This window comes from Taeniopygia guttata, chromosome 34, assembly GCF_048771995.1.
Source record: "Taeniopygia guttata chromosome 34, bTaeGut7.mat, whole genome shotgun sequence".
NCBI classification, from domain to species: Eukaryota; Metazoa; Chordata; class Aves; order Passeriformes; family Estrildidae; genus Taeniopygia; species Taeniopygia guttata.
In genome coordinates, this window is record NC_133059.1 from 2,835,908 (window position 1) to 2,860,066 (window position 24,159).

General features: G+C 47.3%; 1 protein-coding gene across 1 annotated transcript in view; it reads right to left on the minus strand.

The window, feature by feature from the left end:
• The window catches only part of ARHGAP35 (Rho GTPase activating protein 35), a 37,626-nt gene that overhangs the window by 7,487 nt on the left and 5,980 nt on the right, over positions 1-24,159 (minus strand). The window contains exons 2-5 of the mRNA XM_072920928.1: positions 16,061-19,813; positions 9,840-9,984; positions 4,451-4,528; positions 882-1,013 (exon numbers count right to left, since the gene is read on the minus strand). Of these exons, the coding sequence (XP_072777029.1) occupies positions 882-1,013; positions 4,451-4,528; positions 9,840-9,984; positions 16,061-19,669 (3,964 nt within the window). The 5' untranslated portion in view covers positions 19,670-19,813. The remainder of the gene's footprint in view (positions 1-881; positions 1,014-4,450; positions 4,529-9,839; positions 9,985-16,060; positions 19,814-24,159) is intronic.

The window sequence follows — 24,159 nt, forward strand, 5'->3', positions numbered from 1 at the left end:
CTGAAAATTAGGGAATTCTGGACTGACTGTCGCCCTCCAGTGGCCAATTTAGCCCAAATTAATGGGGAATAAAGCGGGAATTGGCTCTGGAATTTTGGGGGGAATCTTTGGGAATTTTGGGAATTTGGGGAATTTTTTTTTTAATTTTTGGGCATTCTGGGAATTTGGAAATTCCGAACTCACTGTCGCCCTCCTGTGGCTGGTCTGGGAATGGCGGCTCCAATTAAGCCCCAATTAATTAACGGGGAATAAAGCGGGAATGGGCTCTGGGATTTTGGGAATTTCGAAATTTTTTGGGGAATTTTTTGGGAATTTTTGGGAATTTCAGGAATTCGGGACTCACTGTGGGCCTCCACCAGCTCCAGCTGCAGGGCTGGGAACGGCCCGGGAACGACCCAACCAATTAACTCCCAATTAATTAACGGGGAATAAAGCGGGAATTGAATCTGGAATTTTGGGAAATTTGGGAGTTTTTTGGGGGGAATTTTTGGGGATTTGGGGATTTGGGAATTCTGGGAATTTGGGAATTCTGAACTCACTGTCGCCCTCCAGTGGCCGCTCTGAAAATGGCGGCGCCAATTAAGCCGCAATTAACGGGAAATAAAGCGGGAATTGGCTCTGGAATTTTGGGAAATTTGGGGAATTTTTTGGGAATTTTTGGGAATTTTGGGAATTCTGGAAATTTTTGGGATTCTGAGAATTTGGGGAATTCTGGAAATTTAGGGAATTCTGGACTGTCGCCCTCCTGTGGCCGGTCTGGGAATGGCGCCGCCAACTAAGCCCCAATTAACGGGAAATAAAGCGGGAATTGGCTCTGGAATTTTGGGAATTTTGAGAATTTTGTTGGGAATTTTTGGGAATTTTGGGAATTTTGGACTCACTGTGGGCCTCCACCAGCTCCAGCTGCATGGCGTAGGGCACCAGCGGCTCCGGCAGCTCCGAGAAGAAACTTTTCATGGCTCCGGCCACGGCGTTGACGGTGAAATCCTTCTCAGCCAGGTCCAGGCCGTGGTCTGCGGAAAATCCAGGAAAATTTCCGGGATATTTGGGGGTTGGGAAAAGTGGGAATCGCATCCCAACATTCCCAGAAAAGAATTGGGGTGAAAAACGGGAGTTCTGGTAAAAAAAATGGATTTTTTGTGACTAAAATCTTGATTTTTTTCCCTAAAATTCTGAATTTTTGACTCAAAAATCCCTGGAATTCTCTGGGAATTTGGGGCAGGAAAAGTGGGAATCTCATCCCAAAATTCCCTGGGATTGGGGGAAATTCCCAGAAAAACTTGGGGTGAAAAAATGGGAATTTTTGGACCCAAAATCAGGAATTTTTATGCCAAAATTTGTAATTTTTGCCCCAAAATTTGAAATTTCTACCCCAAAATCCAGTATTTTTGCCCTAAAATCTGGAATTTTTGCCCCAAAATTTGGAATCTGACCCCAAAATTCGGAATTTTTGCCCCAAAATCCAAATTCCGGCCCTGAAATCCTTCTCAGCCAAGTCCAGGCCGTGGTCTGTGGAAAATCCACAAAATTTTCCAGGATTTTTTGGGGTGGGAAAAGTGGGAATCGCATCCCAACATTCCCAGAAAAAAATTGGGGTGAAAAAATGGGAGTTCTGGCAAAAAAAAGGATTTTTTGTGACGAAAATCTGATTTTTTTCCCTAAAATTCTGAATATTTGACTCAAAAAATCCCTGGAATTCTCTGGGATTTGGGGCAGGAAAAGAGGGAATCTCATCCCAAAATTCCATGGGATTGGGGTAAATTCCCAGAAAAACTTGGGGTGAAAAAATGGGAATTATGGACCCAAAATCAGGAATTTTTATGCCAAAATCTGGAATTTTTGCCCCAAAATACAAAATTTTTGCCCTAAAATCCGGAATTTTTGCCCCAAAATTTGGAATCTGACCCCAAAATTCGGAATTTTCGCCCCCAAAATCCGCATTCCGGCCCTGAAATCCTTCTCAGCCAGGTCCAGGCCGTGGTCTGCGGAAAATCCAGGAAAATTTCTGGGATTTTTGGGGGTAGGAAAAGTGGGAATCGCATCCCAACATTCCCAGAAAAAATTGGGGTGAAAAATGGGAATTTGGCCAAAAAAACCCCGGAGTTTTTTCGCAAAAAAATCTGATTTTTTGCGCCAAAATTTGGAATTTTTGCACCAAGAATTCGTGGAATTCTCTGGGATTTTGGGCAGAAAATTGGGAATCGCATCCCAACATTCCCAGAAAAAAACTGGGGTGAAAAAACAGGAGTTTTGGTAAAAAAAATGGATTTTTTACACAAAAATTCTGATTTTTTGCGCCAAAATTTTTCAGGGATTTTTGGGGATTTTTTTTGGATTTTTTTTTATATTTTAAATTTTTTTTTTTAATCTTTTTTTTTGTGTTTTTTGGTTATTTTTGGCCATTTTCTGTTTCTTTTTGGGGCTCACCCTGGTCGAACTGGCGCTGCAGGGATTTTTGGGGATTTTTTGCCTTTTTTTTTTTTTGAGGATTTTTTGTCATTTTTAAATGACTTTTTGTGATTTTTGTGGCTTTTTTTGTGATTTCTTTTTGCTGATTTCTGTGGAATTTTTTTTGTGATTTTTTTGTGAATTTTTTGCAATTTTTAATGACTTTTAAATGAGTTTTTTAGTGATTTTTTTGGGATTTTTGGGGATTTTTTTGGGGATTTTTTTGGATTTAAAGTTTTTTTTTAATTTTAAAATTTTTTTTGTATTTTTTGGTTATTTTTGGCCATTTTCTGTTTCTTTTTGGGGCTCACCCTGGTCGAACTGGCGCTGCAGGGATTTTTGGGGATTTTTCGGCTTTTCTTTTTTTGCGGATTTATTTTCATTTTTAAATGACTTTTTGTGATTTTTGTGACTTTTTTGTATTTTCTTTTTGCTGATTTTTGTGGAATTTTTTTGATTTATTTTGTACCTTTTTTGTGAATTTTTTTGCAATTTTTAATGACTTTTAAATGAGTTTTTTTGTGATTTTTGGGGGGATTTTTTGTGATTTTTTTTGGGATTTTTTTGGATTTTTTTTTTTAATTTTTAATTTTTTTTTGCAATTTTTGGTTATTTTTGGCCATTTTCTGTGAATTTTTGGGGCTCACCCTGTTCGAACTGGCGCTGCAGGGATTTTTTGGGAATTTTTTGCCTTTTTTTTTGGTGAGGATTTTTTGTCGTTTTTAAATGACTTTTTGTGATTTTTGTGACTTTTTTTGGTGGTTTCTTTTTGCTGAATTTTGTGGAATTTTTTGATTTTTTTTGTGCTTTTTTTGTGAATTTTTTTCAATTTTTAATGACTTTTAAATGAGTTTTTTAGTGAGTTTTTTGGGGGATTTTTTGTGATTTTTTGGGGATTTTTGGGGGGATTTTTTTGGATTTTAATTTTTTTTTTTAATTTTTAAAATTTTTTTTGTATTTTTTGGTTATTTTTGGCCATTTTCTGTTTCTTTTTGGGGCTCAGCCTGGTCAAACTGGCGCTGCAGGGATTTTTGGGATTTTTCAGCTTTTTTTTGGTACGGATTTTTTGTCATTTTTAAATGACTTTTTGTGATTTTTGTGACTTTTTTTGTGGTTTCTTTTTGCTGATTTTTGTGGAATTTTTTGATTTTTTTTTGTGCCTTTTTTGTGAGTTTTTTGCAATTTTTAATGACTTTTAAATGAGTTTTTTTGTGATTTTTGGGGGGTTTTTTTGTGATTTTTTTGGGGATTTTTTTGGATTTTTTTTTTTTAATTTTTAATTTTTTTTTTTTATTTTTTGGTTATTTTTGGCCATTTTCTGTTAATTTTTGGGGCTCACCCTGGTCAAACTGGCGCTGCAGGGATTTTTGGGAATTTTTTGCCTTTTTTTTTTGGTGAGGATTTTTTGTCATTTTTAAATGACTTTTTGTGATTTTTGTGGCTTTTTTTGGTGATTTCTTTTTGGTGATTTTTGTGACTTTTTTGTGAATTTTCTGCAATTTTTAATGACTTTTAAATTAGTTTTTTAGTGATTTTTGGGGGGATTTTTTTGGGATTTTTTGGGGGATTTTTTGTGATTTTAAATTTTATTTTAATTTTAAATTTTTTTTTGTATTTTTTGGCTATTTTTGGCCATTTTCTGTGAATTTTTGGGGCTCACCCTGGTCGAACTGGCGCTGCAGGGATTTTGGAGATTTTTTTGCTTTTTTGTTTTTGAGGATTTTTTGTCATTTTTAAATGACTTTTTGTGATTTTTGTGACTTTTTTGTATTTTCTTTTTGCTGATTTTTGTGGAATTTTTTGATTTTTTTTGGTGCCTTTTGTGTGAATTTTTTTGCAATTTTTAATGACTTTTAAATGAGATTTTTTGGGGGATTTTTTGTGATTTTTTGGGGATTTTTTGGGGGGATTTTTTTGGATTTTAATTTTTTTTTTAATTTTTGATTTTTTTTTGTATTTTTTGGTAATTTTTGGCCATTTTCTGTGAATTTTTGGGGCTCACCCTGGTCGAACTGGCGCTGCAGACTCTCCATCTCCGACTTGTTGCCGCTGACGCGATAAATCCCCTCCGTGCTCAGCCCTGAAACACAAAAAAAAGGTGAAAAATCCCAAATTTGGCTTTTTTCCACCCATTTCTGCCTTTTCCTGGGGCTCCTCCCAAGCTCAGCGGGGATTTTGGGGGGAAAAAGAGAAAAAAAAATTGGATTTTTGGGGGAAAAAATCTGATTTTTGGGGGGATTTTTAGGGAAAAAAGGGGAAAATTCAGATTTTTAGGACAATTTTTGGGGAAAAAAAGAGAAAAATTCCGATTTTAGGAGCATTTTTGGGGAAAAACTCAAAAAAAATCCCAAAAATTGCAAAAAAAACCCAAAAAATCCCCCAAAACCCCATAAAATGCCAAAAAAACCCCAAATTTTCCCAAAAAATTCCCAAAAAATTCCCAAAATTCCCCAAATTCCCGAATTCTCACCGGTGGCTTCGATGTACCCAAAAAAGACCTCCTAAAATCCCCAAAAAATTGCAGAATAACCTCAAAAAAATGCCAAAAAAAAAATTAAATGCCCAAAAAATCCCAAAAAATTCCCAAATTTCCAAATTTCTGACCGATGGCCTCGATGTACCCAAGAAAGACCTCCCAAAATCCCCCAAAAAATTGCAGAATAACCTCAAAAAATGCCCAAAAAAACCCATAAAATGCCCAAAAAAAACCCCAGAAATTCCCAAAAAATCCCAGAAATTCCTAAAATTTCTAAAATTCCCAAATTTCTGACCGGCAGCCTCGATAAACTCAAAAAAACCCTCAAAAACTTCCCAAAAATCACAAAAAAAAACCCAAAAAATCAAAAAAACCCCATAAAATGCCCAAAACCCCCCAAATTTTCTCCCAAAAATTCCCCAAATTCCTAAAATTCCCAAATTTCTGACTGGTGGCTTCGATGTGCCAAAAAAAGACCTCCTAAAATTCCCAAAAAATTGTAGAATAACCTCAAAAAATGTCAAAAAAATGCCAAAAAAAACCATTAAATGCCAAAAAAATCCCAAAAAATTCCCAAAAAGTCCCAAAATTCCCACAATTCCCAGAATTCCAAATTTCTGACCAGTGGCCTTGATATATCCCAAAAATAACCCCAAAAAATTCCCAAAAATTGCAAAAAAACCCCAAAAAATGTCCAAAAAACCCCATAAAATGCCCTAAAAACCCCCAAATTTTCCCCAAAATCCCCAAAAAATTCCCAAAATTCCTAAAATTCCCAGAATTCCCTGAAATTTGAGCAGTGGCCTCAATGTACCCAAAAAAGACCTCCCAAAATCCCCAAAAAATTGCAGAATAACCTCAAAAAAATGCCAAAAAAAGCCCAAAAAACCCCATAAAATGCCCTAAAACCCCACAAATTTTCCCAAAGAATTCCAAAAAAATTCCCAAAATTCCCAAATTCCCGAAATCCCGGGATTCTGACCGGTGGCCTCGATGTACTGGATGCAGCGCTCGATGAAGACGGGGATGGGCCGCTCGGGGCTGACCACGCTGGCCAGGGGCACCCCAAAAAAATCCCCAAAAAAACCCTAAAATCACCCCAAAATTCCCTAAAAATTCCCCAAATTCCCAAATTTCTGACCAGTGGCCTCGATGTACCCAAAAAAGACCTCCTAAAATCCCAAAAAAAAATGCAGAATAACCTCAAAAAATGCCAAAAAAATGCCAAAAAAACCCGTAAAATGCCGAAAAAATCCCAAAAACTTCCCAAATTTTCCCAAAAAATTCCCCAAAAATTCCCAAAATCCGGAATTCTGAATGGTGGCCTCGATGTACTGGATTCAGCGCTCAATGAACCCAAAAAAACCCAAAAAATTGCGAAAAAATTCCTAAAAATGCCAAAAAACCCCCAAAAAAATTCCTAAAATCTCCCCAAAAGTCCCTAAAAATTCCCAAAATTCCCAAAAATTCCTGACAAATGGCCTCGATAAACCCAAAAAAACCCTCAAAAAATTCCCAAAAATCGCAAAAAAACCCCAAAAAAAGCAAAAAAAAACCCATAAAATGCCCTAAAACCCCCCAAATTTTCCCAAAAAATTCCCAAAATTCCCAAATTCCCGAATTCTGACCGGTGGCCTCGATGTACCCAAAAAAAAACCCCCAAAAATTGAAAAAAAATCCCAAAAAATGCCAAAAAAAAGCCAAAAATCCCCCATTAAATGCCAAAAAAATCCCAAAAAATTCCCAAAAAATTCCCAAAATTCCCGAAATCCCGGAATTCCTGACCGGTGGCCTCGATGTACTGGATGCAGCGCTCGATGAAGACGGGGATGGGCCGCTCGGGGCTGACCACGCTGGCCCAAAAACCCCAAAAAAATCCCCAAAAAAAACCCCTAAAATCACCCCAAAATTCCCTAAAAATTCCCAAAAATTTCCTAAAATTCCCAAAATTCCAAGATTTCTGACCAGTGGCATTGATGGTGCCAAAAAATAACCCCAAAAAACTCCCAAAAATCGCTAAAAAGACCCCAAAAATGCCCAAAAACCCCATAAAATGCCCCAAACCCCCCAAAATTTCCCAAAAAATTCCCAAAAATTTCCCAAAAATTCCCAAAAATTCCCGGAATTCCAAAATTCCTGACAAATGGCCTCGATAAACCCAAAAAAACCCTCCAAAAATTCCCAGAAATTGCAAAAAAAAAACCCCAAAAATGCCCAAAAAACCCATAAAATACCTCAAACTCCCCCAAATTTCCAAAAAAATTCCCCGAAAATTCTCAGAATTCCCAAAAATTCCCGGAATTCCAAAATTCCTGACAAATGGCCTCGATAAACCCAAAAAAACCCTCAAAAAATTCCCAAAAATTGCAAAAAAACCCCAAAAAATGCCCAAAAAATCCCAAAAAAACCCATAAAATGCCCTAAAAAACCCCAAATTTTCCCAAAAAAATTCCCAAATTCCCAAATTCCCGAAATTCCGGAATTCTGACCGGTGGCCTCGATGTACTGGATGCGGCGCTCGATGAAGACGGGGATGGGCCGCTCGGGGCTGACCACGCTGGCCCAAAACCACCAAAAAAATCCCCAAAAAAACCCCTAAAATCACCCCAAAATTCCCTAAAAATTCCCAAAATTCCCAAAAATTCCCGGAATTCCAAAATTCCTGACAAATGGCCTCGATAAACTCAAAAAAACCCTCAAAAAATTCCCAAAAATCGCAAAAAAACCCCAAAAAATCCCAAAAAAATCCCCCCAACACCCCATAAAATGCCAAAAAAACCCCAAATTTTCAAAAGAAAAATCCCAAAAATTCCCAAAATTCCCCAAATTCACAAATTCCGGAATTGTGACCGGTGGCCTCGATGTACCCAAAAAAAACCCCAAAAAAATTCCCAAAAATTGAAAAAAATCCCAAAAAATGCCAAAAAAATGCCCTAAAAACCCCAAAATTTTCCCCAAAAATTCCCAAAAATTCCCAAAATTCCCGAATTTCCGGAATTCCTGACCGGTGGCCTCGATGTACTGGATGCAGCGCTCGATGAAGACGGGGATGGGCCGCTCGGGGCTGACCACGCTGGCCCAAAAACCCCAAAAAAATCCCCAAAAAAAACCCCTAAAATCACCCCAAAATTCCCTAAAAATTCCCAAAATTCCCAAAATTCCCAAATTTCTGACCAGTGGCTTCGATGTAGCCAAAAAATAACCCCAAAAAATTCCCAAAAATTGCAAAAAAACCGCAAAAAATGCCCAAAATATCCCCAAAAAAAAACCCTAAAATGCCCAAAAACCCCCAAATTTTCCCAAAAAAATCCCAAAAAATTCCCAAAATTCCCAAATTTTCCAAATTTCCAGATTTCTGACTGGTGGCTTCGATGTACCCAAAAAGACCTCCTAAATTCCCCAAAAAATTGCAGAATAACCTCAAAAAATGCCAAAAAAATCCCCAAAAAACTCCATAAAATGCCCAAAAAAACCCCAAATTTTCCCCAGAAATTCCCAAATTTTCCCGAAATTCCGGGATTCTGACCGGTGGCCTCGATGTACTGGATGCGGCGCTCGATGAAGACGGGGATGGGCCGCTCGGGGCTGACCACGCTGGCCCAAAAACCCCCAAAAAATCCCCAAAAAAACCCCTAAAATCACCCCAAAATTCCCTAAAAATTCCCAAAATTCCTAAACTTCCCAAAATTCCCAAATTTCTGACTGGTGGCCTCAATGTACCCAAAAAAGATCTTCTAAAATCTCCAAAAAATTGCAGAATAACCTCAAAAATGCCAAAAAAATGCCAAAAAAACCCCATAAAATGCCCAAAAAACCCCAAAATTTTGCCAAAAAATACCAAAAAATTCCCAGAATTCCCAAATCTTCCCAAAATCCCGGAATTCTGACTGGTGGCTTTGATGTACCCAAAAAAGACCTCCTAAAATCCCCAAAAAATTGCAGAATAACCTCAAAAAATGCCCAAAAAACCCCATAAAATGCCCTAAAAACTCCCAATTTTCCCCAAAAATTCCCCAAAAATTCCCAAAATTCCTAAAATTCCCAGAATTCCCTGAATTTTGACCAGTGGCCTCGATGCACCCGAAAAAGACCTCCGGAAATGCCCAAAAAAATTGCAGAATAACCTCAAAGAATGTCAAAAAAATGCCAAATAAAACCATTAAATGCCAAAAAAATCCAAAAAAATTCCCAAAAAGTCCCAAAATTCCCACAATTCCCAAAATTCCAAATTTCTGACCGATGGCCTCGATGTACCCAAAAAATAACCCCAAAAAATTCCCAAGAATTGCAAAAAAAACACAAAAAATGCCAAAAAAACCCATAAAATGCCAAAAAAAAAACCCCAAAAATCCCAAAAAATTCCCAAAATTCCTAAACTTCCCAAAATTCCCAAATTTCTGACCGGTGGCCTCGATATACCCAAAAAAGACCTCCCAAAATCCCCAAAAAATTGCAGAATAACCTCAAAAAATGCCAAAAAAATGCCAAAAAACCCCCATAAAAAGCCCAAAAACCCCCGAATTTTCCCCAAAAATTCCAAAAAAATTCCCAAAATTCCCAAATTCTCCAAATTTCCCAAATTCTGTCTGGTGCCCTCGATGTTCTGGATGCAGCGCTTGATGAACCCTAAGGAACACTCCTAAAACCCCCCAAAATACCCCAAAATCCCCCAGAAATCCCCCAAAATTCCCAAGAAATTCCCCGAAAATGCTGAAAATTCCCAAATTTCAAATTTCTGACCGGTGGCCTCAATGTGCCCAAAAAAGACCTCCTAAATTCCCCAAAAAATTGAAGAATAACCTCAAAAAATGCCAAAAAAAACCCATAAAAAGCCCTAAAACCCCCAAATTTTCCCAAAAAATTCCCAAAAAATTCCCAAAAAATTCCCAAAATTCCCAAATCCCGGGATTCTGACCGGTGGCCTCGATGTACTGGATGCAGCGCTCGATGAAGACGGGGATGGGCCGCTCGGGGCTGACCACGCTGGCCAGGGGCACCCCGAAGTAGCTGCTCTCCCACGGCGCCTTGGACAGCGACGGGCGCGCCTTCGCCTTCGGCTTCTGACGGAAAAACGGGAAAAAATCATGGAATTCCAGCGGGAAATTACGGGGAAAATCCGAGGAAAATCGGGGGAAAATGAGGGAAAAATCCCGGGAGTTAAAGGGGAAAATTGGGGGAAATAGAGGGGAAAGAACAGGGAAAAATAATGGGAAAATCTCAGGAATTTCGGGGAAAATCCAGGGAAAAAATCTCTGAAATCCATGGGGGAATCTTTGGGAAAATCCATGGAAAATTCCAGGAAAATTCCTGGGAAAATCGGGGGGAAAACGAGGGGAAAGAATGGGGAAATTAGGGAAAAATCACAGGAATTTCAGGGAAAATCCATGGAAAATTCCAGGAAAATTCCTGGGAAAATCGGGGGAAAATCAGGGAAAAATCCCGGGAATTAAAGGGGAAAACCGGGGGGAATAGAGGGGAAAGAATGGGGGAAAATCATGGGAAAATCACAGGAATTTTGGGGAAAATCCATGGAAAAATTCCAGGAAAAATCCAGGGGAAAATTCCAGGAAAAATCCAGGGGAAAATTCCAGGAAAATTCCTGGGAAAATTGGGGGAAAATCAGGGAAAAATCCCGGGAGTTAAAGGGGAAAATCGGGGGAAATAGAGGGGAAAGAATGGGGGAAAATCAGGGAAAAATCACAGGAATTTTGGGGAAAATCCAGGGAAAAATCTCTGAAATCCATGGGGGAATTCCAGGAAAAATCCAAGGGAAAATTCCAGGAAAATTCCTGGGAAAATCGGGGGAAAATCAGGGAAAAATCCCGGGAGTTAAAGGGGAAAATTGGGGGGAATAGAGGGGAAAGAACGGGGGAAAATCAGGGAAAAATCTCAGGAATTTTGGGGAAAATCCATGGAAAAAATCTCTGAAATCCATAGGAAAATCCATGAGAAAATCCATGGAAAATTCCAGGAAAATTCCTGGGAAAATTGGGGGAAAATCGGGGAAAAATCCTGGGAGTTAAATCGGGAAAATCGGGGGAAATAGAGGGGAAAGAACGGGGGAAAATCATGGGAAAAATCACAGGAATTTCAGGGAAAATCCATGGAAAAAATCTCTGAAATCCATGGGGAAATCTATGGGAAAATTCCAGGAAAAATCCAGGAAAATTCCTGGGAAAATTGGGGGAAAATCAGGGAAAAATCCCGGGAGTTAAAGGGGAAAATCGGGGGAAATAGAGGGGAAAGAACGGGGAAATCAGGGAAAAATCAGGGGAAAATCTCAGGAATTTTGGGGAAAATCCAGGGAAAAAATATCTGAAATCCATGGGGAAATCTATGGGAAAATTCCAGGAAAAATCCATGGAAAATTCCATGGAAAATTCCAGGAAAATTCCTGGGAAAATCAGGGAAAAATTGGGGGGAATAGAGGGGAAAGAACGGGGAAATCAGGGAAAAATCAGGGAAAAATCACAGGAATTTGGGGAAAATCCATGGAAAAAATCTTTGAAATCCATGGGGAAATCCATGGGGAAATCCAGGGGAAAATCCATGGAAAATTCCAGGAAAATTCCTGGGAAAATCAGGGAAAAATCCCAAGAGTTTCAGGGGAAATCCATGGGAAAATCCCTGGAAGAATCCGTGGAAAATTCACCAGAATTCCAGGGAAAATCCATGGAATAAATCCCTGAAATTCCATGGGAAAATCCCTGGAAAAATCCATGGAAAAATCCCTGGAAAAATCCCTGGAGTTTCAGGGGAAACAGAGGGGAAATCAGGGAAAAATCCCTGGGAAAATCCATGGAAAAAATTCCTGAAATTCCTGGGAAAATCCATGAAATCCATGAACCATTCCTAGAAAAATCCGGGAAAAATCCATGGAAAAATCCCCAGAATTTCAGGGAAAAATCCAGGAAAAAAGCCCAGGAAAAATTCCTGGAAAAATCCATGGAAAAATCAGGGGGAAAGCCAGGGGAAAATCCCGGGAGTTAAAGGGGAAAATCGGGGGAATAGAGGGGAAATCGGGGAAAAATAATGGGAAAATCTCAGGAATTTCAGGGAAAATCCATGGGAAATTTCATGGAAAATTCCAGGAAAATTCCTGGAAAAATCCAGGGGAAAATTCCAGGAAAATTCCGGGGAAAATCGGGGGAAAATCAGGGAAAAATCCCGGGAGTTAAAGGGGAAAATTGGGGGAAAACGAGGGGAAAGAATGGGGAAATTAGAGAAAAATCACAGGAATTTCGGGGAAAATCCAGGGGAAAATTCCAGGAAAATTCCAGGAAAATTCCAGGAAAATTCCTGGGAAAATCGGGGGAAAATCAGGGAAAAATCCCGGGAGTTAAAGGGGAAAATTGGGGGGAATAGAGGGGAAAGAACGGGGAAATCAGGGAAAAATCACGGAAAAATCTCAGGAATTTTGGGGAAAATCCATGGGAAAATTCCAGGAAAAATCCCTGGGAAAATTCCAGGAAAATTCCTGGGAAAATTGGGGGAAAATCAGGGAAAAATCCCGGGAGTTAAAGGGGAAATAGAGCGGAAAGAACGGGGAAATCAGGAAAAAATCTCAGGAATTTTGGGGAAAATCCAGGGAAAAAATCTCTGAAATCCATGGGGAAATCTATGGGAAAATTCCAGGGGAAAATCCATGGAAAATTCCAGGAAAATTCCTGGGAAAATCGGGGGAAAATCAGGGAAAAATCCCGGGAGTTTCAGGGGAAATCCATGGAAAAATCCCTGGAAGAATCCATGGAAAATTCCCCAGAATTTCAGGGAAAAGCCATGAAATAAATCCCTGAAATTCCATGGGAAAATCCCTGGAAAATCCATGGGAAAATCTCTGGAAAAATCCCTGGAAAAATCCCTGGAGTTTCAGGGGAAACAGAGGGGAAATCAGGGAAAAATCCCTGGGAAAATCCATGGAAAAAATTCCTGAAATTCCTGGGAAAATCCATGAAATCCATGAACCATTCCTAGAAAAATCCGGGAAAAATCCATGGAAAAATCCCCAGAATTTCAGGGAAAAATCCAGGAAGAATCCCAGGAAAAAAATCCCAGGAAAAATTCCTGGAAAAATCAGGGGGAAAGCCAGGGGAAAATCTGGGAAAAATCCATGGGAAAATCCAGGAAAAATCCCGGAAAAATCCCGGGAGTTTCAGGGGAAACACAGAGAAAACAGAGGGGAAATCTGGGATAAATCAGGGAAAATCCATGGGAAAATCCCCAGAATTTCAGGGGAAATCCAGGGAAAAATCCACGGGGAAAATCCCTGGAAAAAACAATGGAAAAATCCGGGAAAAACCCCTGGAAAAATCCGGGAAAAACCCTGGAAAAAACAATGGAAAAATTTAGGAAAAATCCGGGAAAAACCCTGGAAAAAACAATGGGAAAATTCAGGAAAAATCCCTGGAAAAATCCGGGAAAAACCCTGGAAAAAACAATGGAAAAAATCAGGAAAAATCCCTAAAAAAATCCGGGAAAAACCCCGGGAGTTTCAGGGGAAACAGAGAGAAAACAGAGAGGAAATCAGGAAAAAATCCAGGAAAAATCTGGGAAAAATCTGGGAAAAATCCCTGAAACTCCAGGGAAAAATCCCAGAAAAAAATCCCAGGAATGTCAGGAAAAATCCATGGAAAAATCCAGGAAAAATCCAGGAAAAACCCCGGGAGTTTCAGGGGAAACAGAGAGAAAACAGAGAGGATATCAGGAAAAAAATCACGGAAAAATCTGGGAAAATCCAGGAAAAATCTGGGAAAAATCCCTGAAACTCCAGGGAAAAATCCCAGAAAAACATCCCAGGAAATTTCAGGAAAAATCCATGGAAAAATCCCTGGAAAAATCCAGGAAAAATCCTTGGAAATATCCGGGAAAAACCCCGGGAGTTTCAGGGGAAACAGAGAGAAAACAGAGAGGAAATCAGGAAAAAAATCATGGAAAAATCTGGGAAAATCCAGGAAAAATCTGGGAAAAATCCCTGAAACTCCAGGGGAAAATCCCGGAAAAAAGTCCCAGGAATTTCAGGAAAAATCCATGGAAAAATCCGGGAAAAATCCATGGAAAAATCGGGGGGAAATCCACGGAATTCCAGGGAAAATCCATTCAAACCCCACCTTGGTGTCCTCCTGAAGCTCCTGAGATCCTCCACTGACCACAGGATGACCACTGAGATGACCACTGACCACTGGGATGACCTCAGGGACATTCCACCATTCCCATCCCTCCTTGACCTTGACCACCACCCCAAAGTGACCCCTCCAAGCCCCACCTCGGTGTCCTCCTGAAGTTCCTGAGATCCTCCACTGACCACTGGGATGACCACTGACCCCAGGGATGACCACAGGGACATTCCACCATCCCACCCCTCCTTGACCTTGACCACCACCCCAAGATGACCTCTCCAAGCCCCACCTTGGTGGTCCTCCTGAAGCTCCTGAGATCCTCCACTGACCACTGAGATGACCACAGGGACATTCCACCATTCCCACCCCTCCTCAAGGTTGCCCACCACCCCAAGACGCCCCCTCCAAACCCCACCTCGGTGTCCTCCTGAGGTTCCTCAGGATGTTCCTCCTGCATGGATCCTCCACTGACCACTGGGATGACCACTGGGCCATCCCACCCCTCCTCAAGCTTGTCCACCACCCCAAGATGACCCCTCCAAGCCCCACCTCGGTGTCCTCCTGAAGCTCCTGAGATCCTCCACTGACCACAGGATGACCACTGGGATGTTCCACCATTCCCACCCCTCCTTGACCTTGCCCACCACCCCAAAACGACCCCTCCAAGCCCCACCTTCACCCCAAGCCCCACCTTGGTGTCCTCCTGAAGCTCCTGAGATCCTCCACTGGGAGGATCCATCCACATCCACATCCATCCACAGGGATGACCACTGACCATGGGACCATTCCCATCCCTCCTTGACCTTGACCATCACCCAAGATGACCCCTCCAAGCCGCACCTCGGTGTCCTCCTGAAGCTCCTGAGATCCTCCACTGACCACTGAGATGACCACAGGGACGTTCCACCATTCTATCCCTCCTTGACCTTGACCACCACCCCAAGATGACCCCTCCAAGCCCCACCTTCACCCCAAGCCCCACCTCGGTGTCCTCCTGAAGTTCCTGAGATCCTCCACTGACCACTGGGACGACCACAGGGACATTCCACCATTCCCATCCCTCCTTGACCTTGACCACCACCCCAAAGTGACCCCTCCAAACCCCACCTTCACCCCAAGCCCCACCTCGGCGTCCTCCTGAAGTTCCTGAGATCCTCCACTGACCACAGGATGACCACTGAATGACCACTGAGATGACCACAGGGATGACCACTGACCATGGGACCATTCCCACCCCTCCTTGACCTTGACCACCACCCCAAGATGACCCCTCCAAGCCCCACCTTGGTGTCCTCCTGAAGCTCCTGAGATCCTCCACTGACCACTGAGATGACCACAGAGACATTCCACCATTCCCACCCCTCCTTGACCTTGACCACCAGCCCAAGATGACCCCTCCAAGCCCCACCTTGGTGTCCTCCTGAGGCTCCTCAGGATGTTCCTCCTGGGGGATCCTCCACAGACCACAGGGATGACCACAGGGATGACCACTAAGATGACCACTGACCACTGGGCCATTCTATCCCTCTTTGACCTTGACCACCACCCCAAGATGACCCCTCCAAGCCCCACCTTCACCCCAAGCCCCACCTCGGTGTCCTCCTGAAGCTCCTGAGGTCCTCCAATGACCACAGGATGACCACAGGGATGACCACTGACCCCAGGGATGACCACAGGGACATTCCACCATTCCCACCCCTCCTTGACCTTGACCACCACCCCAAGATGACCCCTCCAAGCCCACCTTGGTGTCCTCCTGAAGTTCCTGAGATCCTCCACTGACCATAGGATGACCACTAAGATGACCACTGACCACTGGGCCATTCTATCCCTCCTTGACCTTGACCATCACCCCAAGATGACCCCTGCAAGCCCCACCTTCACCCCAAGCCCCACCGTGGTGTCCTCCTGAAGCTCCTGAGATCCTCCACTGACCACAGGATGACCACAGGGACATTCCACCATTCCCACCCCTCCTTGACCATGACCCTCACCCCAAAGTGACCCCTCCAAGCCCCACCTTGGTGGTCCTCCTGAGGCTCCTGAGGATGTTCCTGCGGCGCGGATCCTCCCCGTCGGCCGCCTCGAAGGCCATGCCGGCGCTGTCCCCCTTGTACCCGCCATGGCCGCCGGGTTCTTCATCCTTCTTCCTGCCCGAGCCCAGCTCATCGTCGCTGCCGACGCCCAGGCCGGGCCGGTAGCCGGCGAAGCGGCCGAGCCGCGCGCAGCGGGCGCGGTAGAGCCGCGGTTTGGCGGCGGTGACGGCGGCGCGGCGGCCGCGGCGCTCCAGGGAGCCGCTGTCCATCTCGCTGTCGGAGCCGTTGCCGCTGCCGCCGTTGGACGGCGCCTTGTTGATGTTGCGCACGGTGATGATCTTGCCCTGGGTGCTGTCCTGAGGAACCGAGTAGATGTTCTCCTCCTCGCTGCGCGGCTTGGCCACCGCGTCCATGGGCTCGGCGTAGTCCGAAGGGTCGAAGCAATCCGCCGCCAACCACGCCGACGATGACGCCGAGCGCCGCCGGACGTCACGGTGGCCGTCGGCCGCCTCGAAATGCGACGGCGCTTTGGGTTTGGGCGGGACCTTGGAGGACGCCGCGACAAACCCGGAGGTGTCACCACCATCCGGCTCGGCGCAGAGTTTGGCGATCTCCTCGCGGAAGGGGCTGGAGCCCGGCAGCGCCTCGGCGTCCTCCTCGGAGTCGGCGGCGTGGGAGTTGCAGAGCGGCGATCCGGCGCGCGGCGAGTTGAAGACGTCCTCGCCGGCGCCGCAGGCCTCGGCGGCGTTGTCGTACATGTGCGCCGCCTCCACCATGTTCTTCTTGTCCAGCGCGTCCTTGAGGAAGGGCTGGAAGACGTCCAGCTTGGCGTGGCCGCGCGGCAGGGCGGCGAACCGCGCCTCCATCTCCTGCGCCATCTCCTCGCCCTCGGCCAGCTGCTCGCGGCTCACCTCGTCCTCCGCCTCGGCGCCGTCGGCCAGCGCCACCAGCTGCACCGGCACGATGTCCGGCACGTCGGCCAGGAAGGCGCGCAGCGTGGCCAGCGAGGCGCGGCGCCGCGCGGCGTAGAAGGCGATGTAGCCGTGCACCAGGCGGCTCTTGCGCAGCCCGAAGGCCGCGTGGTACGACAGCAGCGCCAGCTCCACCCGCCGCCGCTGCGGCCCCACCGCCGCCTCCAGCAGCACCGCCGCGCCGCCGCCCGGCGCCGCCCGGCACAGCTGCGCCTGCAGGATGGGCAGCAGCGCCTCCTCGGCGCTCACCGGGTCGCCGCACATCAGGCACGCCGCCAGGCGCAGCTCGGCGCCGTCGGCCGCGTCCCGGGGGCCCGGCGCCGGCGCGGCGCCGAGGCCGCGTTTGGCGTCCAGCAGCCCCTTGAGGACTTGGCCGATCTGCTTCTCGTTGATGGTGCGGCCGTAGCCGATGCCGGCCGACGCCGGGTCCAGGAAGACGCACTGCAGCTTGCCGGCGATGCGCTGGCCCTGCTGGATCAGGCTCTGCAGCGTCTCGCCGCCGCCCTCGCCGCCGCCGCGCTTGTTGACCAACACCAGCGCCAGGGGCAGCTGCGGCGCGGCGTGGCCGTCGCGGCGGCCGGCGGCCGACTCGCGGCTCTTCTCCACGCTCTCCACCACGTAGGACAGCGACTCCTTGGAGTTGTAGAGGCACAGGCAGCCGTGCGGTTGGAAGGTCGGCGTTTGGAAGGCGTTGACCGGCAGCCGCACGTTGCCCTCGATGGGCCTCAAGGCCAACTCGTAGACCTTGCCCTCGATGACGTACTTGTCGTCGTCGGCGCAGAGCGCGCGGATCTCGTTGGCCAGCTCGCGCGCCAAGCCGTCCTTGCCCAGGATGACCAGGTTGATGCGGTCGGCGTCGGCGTCGCCGCGCCGCTGGGCCGGCCGGGCGAAGCGCGAGGCCAGCAGCTGCTCCACGCGGGCGTCCACGCAGGCGCCGCAGCCGGGACACGTCTCCTTGGTGGGGTGGTAGACGAAGTGGATGTGCTTGAGGACCAGCGCGTCGCGCTCGGCCTGCAGCTTCTGCAGCGCCTTGAAGCGCTGCTCCTCACCCAACACCTCCTGGATGACGCCCATCTTCTCCTTGCTGGGCTTGGCGTCCAGCTCCAGCTCGTAGAAGAGCTCCGAGTACTCCAGGAGCAGCTCCTGGAAGTCCTCCTTGGCTTTGTCGATCAGGCGCTTCTGGTGCTTGCCGTAGATGTCCACGTAGACCGACTCGTCCAGCCAGAGGTAGAAGTCCTCGTTCATGATGAAGCTGCGCGCCTCCTCCCAGGGTTTGCCGGGCGTGACGAAGGGCGAGCTCTCCAGGTTGTCCAGGAACGCCCTCCGCATCTCGGCGCGCTTCCGCTCGGCGCGCAGCTTCTCCAGGTGGGCCTCGTAGAGCTGCTCGGCCGCCGGCGTCTCCAGCAGGTCGAAGGGGATGCGCTCGTTGTCGGCGTCGTCCACGTGGTCGCTGGCGTCCCACGGCGTCTCCTCCAGCACCACGAACCACTTGAGGAAGTCGGGTTTGGCCTCCAGCAGCTTCTCGGCCTTGGCGCGGCTCAGGCGGTCGATCTCGTCCAGATCCGGCACGAGGGCGTCCAGCGCCTGCGGCAGCAGCGCCAGGTACGCGCGGCGGCGCCGCTCGACGTGCTCCTGCTTGAGGCGCTGCGCGTGCTGCAGGAAGAGCTTCTTGGCCTTCTGGGTGCCCTCCAAGTAGACGTAATCTTGGTACTCCGGCGCCGACCGCATGCGCCGGCTGACGTCCGGCCACGCCTCGTGGTGGCTCTTGACCACGCGGCTGACCAGCCACTCGTAGCGGTCCTTGGCGGCGGCGATCTGCTGGCTCTGCTGCTTGAGCGCCTCGAAGTAGGGGATGATCTTGGCTTTGCCGCGGCTCTTGTCCAACAGCTGCACCAAGGTGCCGAACGCCAGCTCCACGTTGACGTTGGAACGCGCCGAGGTCTCCACCACCTGCAGGTTCTTCTTGCCCAGGGCGAAGGCGTGGGCGTCGCGGATGTAGCGCTCCACGCCCTCGTCGCACTTGGTCAGCACCACCACCACGGGTTTCTTGGTTTTGGCCAGCTGGTTGTAGAGGTTGGAGACGAACTTGAGCTGCTCGTCGAAGTTGCGGTTCATGCCGCGGCTGACGTCCACGCAGAGCAGGAACCCGTCCACCGGCAGCTTGCCGTCGGGCATCTGCTTCTGCTCGAAGTCCTGCTCCAAGCCCAGCTGGTCGGTGCAGAAGTACATCAACTTCTCCGCCGACGCCAACTTGGTGGCCGCCGCCCTCTTGATGTAGGGCTGCAGCGCGGTGCTGCGGTGCGGCTGGAAGGTCTGGTCGTCGATGAACTCCGTCTGCTCCACCACGTGGACGCGGCACTCGGCGCACTCCTCCAGCGGCCGCGCCACCTCGCCCCAGTAGAGGAAGTGGTCATTGTTGACCACCCTGCCCCCGAAGTCACTGGTGCTGAGCACCGAGGTGTGCTCCAAGTGGAAGTCGTCGGCGCCGGGCCGCACGAATCGGTTGCAAAGGCAAGATTTGCCGACGCCGCACTGGCCTTTCTCCTTCTCGGTGCCGGACAGCCCCACCACGCTGACGTTGTAGGTGGGCGTGCGGCCATCTTGCTTGCGGGCCATCATCATGGTCGCAGCATGGCGGCCCCGGCGCGGGCGCGGCGTTGGCGGGGGACGGGTCTCAGGGCAGGCGCGGCGGGGCCATGCCGGGAGCGCCGGCGCGGCTTCAGAAGGCCGCGGTGGGCGCCGCCGACGGGCGGCCCAGGCGTCGCCCTGCGGGGAGAGACAGAGAGAGGAGAAGGTGAGCGAGGAGTCGGCGCGGATCTTCCACCCAACTGGATGGTCTCCATGGTGGACACAACTCTTCCACCCAACCAAAGACCTTCCATGGTGGACACAACTCTTACAGCCAACCAAAGACCTTCCATGATGGACACAACTCTTCCACCCAAACAAATGTTCTCCATGGTGGACACAACTCTTCCACCCAACCAAATGTCATCGTGATCGGTGTGGCTTCTCCACCCAACCGGATGCTCTCCATGGTGGACACAACTCTTCCACCCAACCAAAGACCTTCCATGGTGGACACGACTCTTCCACCATGGTGGACACAACTTCTCCACCCAACCAAAGGTCACCACAATGGACACAGCTCCTCCACCCAACCAAAGACTTTCCATGGTGGACACAACTCTTCCACCCAACCGAAGGTTCTCCATGATGGACACAACTCCTTCACCATGGTGGACACAACTTTTTCACCCAACCAAAGGTCATCGTGATTGGCGTTGGTTTCTCCAACCAACCAGATGCTCTCCATGGTGGACACAACTCTTCCACCATGATGGACACAACTTCTCCGCCATGATGGACACAACTCCTTCACCATGGTGGACACAAATTCTCCACCCAACCAAAGACCTTCCATGGTGGACACAACTCTTCCACCCAACCAAAGACCTTCCATGGTGGACACAACTCTTCCACCCAACCAAAGACCTTCCATGGTGGACACAACTCTTCCACCATGATGGACACAACTTCTCCACCATGGTGGACACAACTCTTCCACCCAACCGAAGGTTCTCCATGGTGGACACAACTCTTCCACCCAACCGAAGGTTCTCCATGGTGGACACAACTCCTCCACCCAACCAAAGACCTTCCATGATGGACACAACTCTTTCACCATGATGGACAGAACTCTTCCACCCAACCAAAGGCCTTCCATGGTGGACACAACTCTTCCACCATGGTGGACACAAGTTCCCCACCATGATGGACACAACTTCTCCACCCAACCAAAGACTCTCCATGGTGGACACAACTTCTTCACCATGGTGGACACAACTCTTCCACCATGATGGACACAACTTCTCCACCATGGCGGACACAATGTCTCCACCCAACCAAAAACCCTCCATGGTGGACACAACTCTTCCACCCAACTGAAGGTTCTCCATGATGGACACAACTCCTTCACCATGGTGGACACAACTTCCCCACCCAACCAAAGACTCTCCATGATGGACACAACTCTTCCACCATGATGGACACAACTCTTCCACCCAACCAAAGACCTTCCATGGTGGACACAACTCTTCCACCCAACCAAAGACTCTCCATGGTGGACACAACTCTTCCACCCAACCGAAGGTTCTCCATGATGGACACAACTCTTCCACCATGATGGACACAACTCTTCCACCCAACCAAAGGTCACCACGATGGACACAACTCTTACAGCCAACCGAAGACCTTCCATGGTGGACACAACTCTTCCACCATGGTGGACACAACTCTTCCACCATGATGGACACAACTCCTTCACCATGATGGACACAACTGCTCCACCATGATGGACACAACTTCTCCACCCAACCAAAGACCCACCATGGTAGACACAACTCTTCCACCATGATGGACACAACTTCTCCACCCAACCAAAGACCTTCCATGGTGGACATAACTCTTCCACCACGATGGACACAACTTCTCCACCCAACCAAAGACCTTCCATGGTGGACACAACTCTTCCACCATGATGGACACAACTTCTCCATCATGATGGACACAACTCCTTCACCATGGTGGACACAACTCTTCCACCATGATGGACACAACTTCTCCGCCATGGTGGACACAACTCTTACAGCCAGCCAATGGTCACCACGATGGACACAACTCCTCCACCCAACCGAAGACCTTCCATGGTGGACACAACTCTTCCACCCAACCGAAGGTTCTCCATGATGGACACAACTCTTACAGCCAACCCAAGACTCTCCATGATGGACACAACTCTTCCACCATGATGGACACAACTTCTCCACCATGATGGACACAACTCTTCCACCATGGTGGACACAACTTCTCCACCATGATGGACACAACTCTTCCACCATGGTGGACACAACTTCTCCACCCAACCGAAGACCTTCCATGGTGGACACAACTCTTCCACCATAATGGACACAACTTCTCCACCATGATGGACACAAATTCTTCACCATGGTGGAAACAACTTCTCCACCCAACCGAAGACTCTCCATGATGGACCCAACTCTTCCACCCAACCAAAGACTCTCCATGATGGACACAACTCCTTCACCATGGTGGACACAAGTTCACCATGGTGGACACAACTCTTCCACCCAACCAAAGACTCTCCATGATGCTCACAACTCTTCCACCCAACCGAAGACCTTCCATGGTGGACACAACTCTTCCACCATGGTGGACACAACTCTTCCACCATGGTGGACACAACTCTTTCACCATGATGGACACAACTTCTCCATCATGATGGACACAACTTCTTCACCATGATGGACACAACTCTTTCACCATGATGGACACAACTTCTCCAACATGATGGACACAACTTCTTCACCATGATGGCCACAACTCTTCCACCATGATGGACACAACTCTTCCACCATGATGGACACAACTTCTCCACCATGATGGATACAACTCTTCCACCCAACCAAAGGTTCTCCATGATGGACACAACTCTTCCACCATGATGGACACAACTTCTCCACCATGATGGACACAACTCTTCCACCATGATGGACACAACTTCTCCACCATGATGGACACAACTTCTCCACCATGATGGACACAACTTCTCCACCATGGTGGACACAACTTCTCCACCATGGTGGACACAACTCTTACAGCCAACCAAAAACCCTCCATGATGGACACAATTCTTCCACCCAACTGAAGGTTCTCCATGATGGACACAACTCCTCCACCATGATGGACACAACTCTTCCACCCAACCAAAGACCTTCCATGGTGGACACAACTCTTCCACCATGATGGACACAACTTCTCCACCATGATGGACACAACTCCTCCACCCAACCAAAGGTTCTCCATGATGGACACAACTCCTTCACCATGGTGGACACAACTTCTCCACCCAACCAAAGGTCACCACAATGGACACAGCTCCTCCACCCAACCAAAGACTTTCCATGGTGGACACAACTCTTCCACCCAACCGAAGGTTCTCCATGGTGGACACAACTCTTCCATCCATGGTGGACACAACTTCTCCACCATGATGGACATAACTTCTTCACCATGGTGGACACAACTTCTCCACCCAACCAAAGACTCTCCATGACGGACACAACTCTTCCACCCAAACGAATGTTCTCCATGATGGACACAACTCCTTCACCATCATAGACACAACTTCTCCACCATGATGGACACAACTCTTCCACCATGATGGACACAACTTCTCCACCATGATGGACACAACTTCTCCACCATGGTGGACACAACTTCTCCACCATGGTGGACACAACTTCTCCACCATGATGGACACAACTTCTCCACCATGATGGACACAACTTCTTCACCCAACCGAAGACTGTCCATGGTGGACACCCAAAAATTCCTGACTATTTTCCCTGGAATTCCCTGACTCAGCAGTTCCTGATTGACCCCAAATTTCTCAAAAAATCCCAAAATCCCAAAAAATCCCAAAATTCCGGGGATGAATCCTCACCCAGAGCTGCAAATTTCAGCTTTAAACCCCCAAAAATTCCCAATTTTTCCCTGGAATTCCCGATTTTCCCCTGGAATTCCCAATTTTTCTGGAATTCCCTGAGCCAGCAGTTCCTGATTGACCCCAAATTTCCCAAAATATCCCAAAAAATCCCAAAATTCCGGGTGTGAATCCTCACCCAGAGCTGCAAATTCCGGCTTTAAACACCCAAAAATTCAAAATTTTCCCCGGAATTCCCGATTTTTCCCCCTGGAATTGACGATTTTTCTGGAATTCCCTGAGTCAGCAGTTCCTGATTGACCCAAAATTCCCAAAAAACCCCAAAATCCCAAAAAATCCCAAAATTCCAGGGATGAATCCTCACCCAGAGCTGCAAATTCCAGTTTTAAACCCCCGAAAATTCCCGATTTTCCCCGGAATTCCCGATTTTTCCCCTGGAATTTCCGATTTTTCTGGAATTCCCTGAGTCAGCAGTTCCTGATTGACCCCAATTTCCCAAAAAATCCCAAAATCCCAAAAAATCCCCAAATTCCAGGGATGAATCCTCACCCAGAGCTGCAAATTCCGGCATTAAACACTCAAAAAT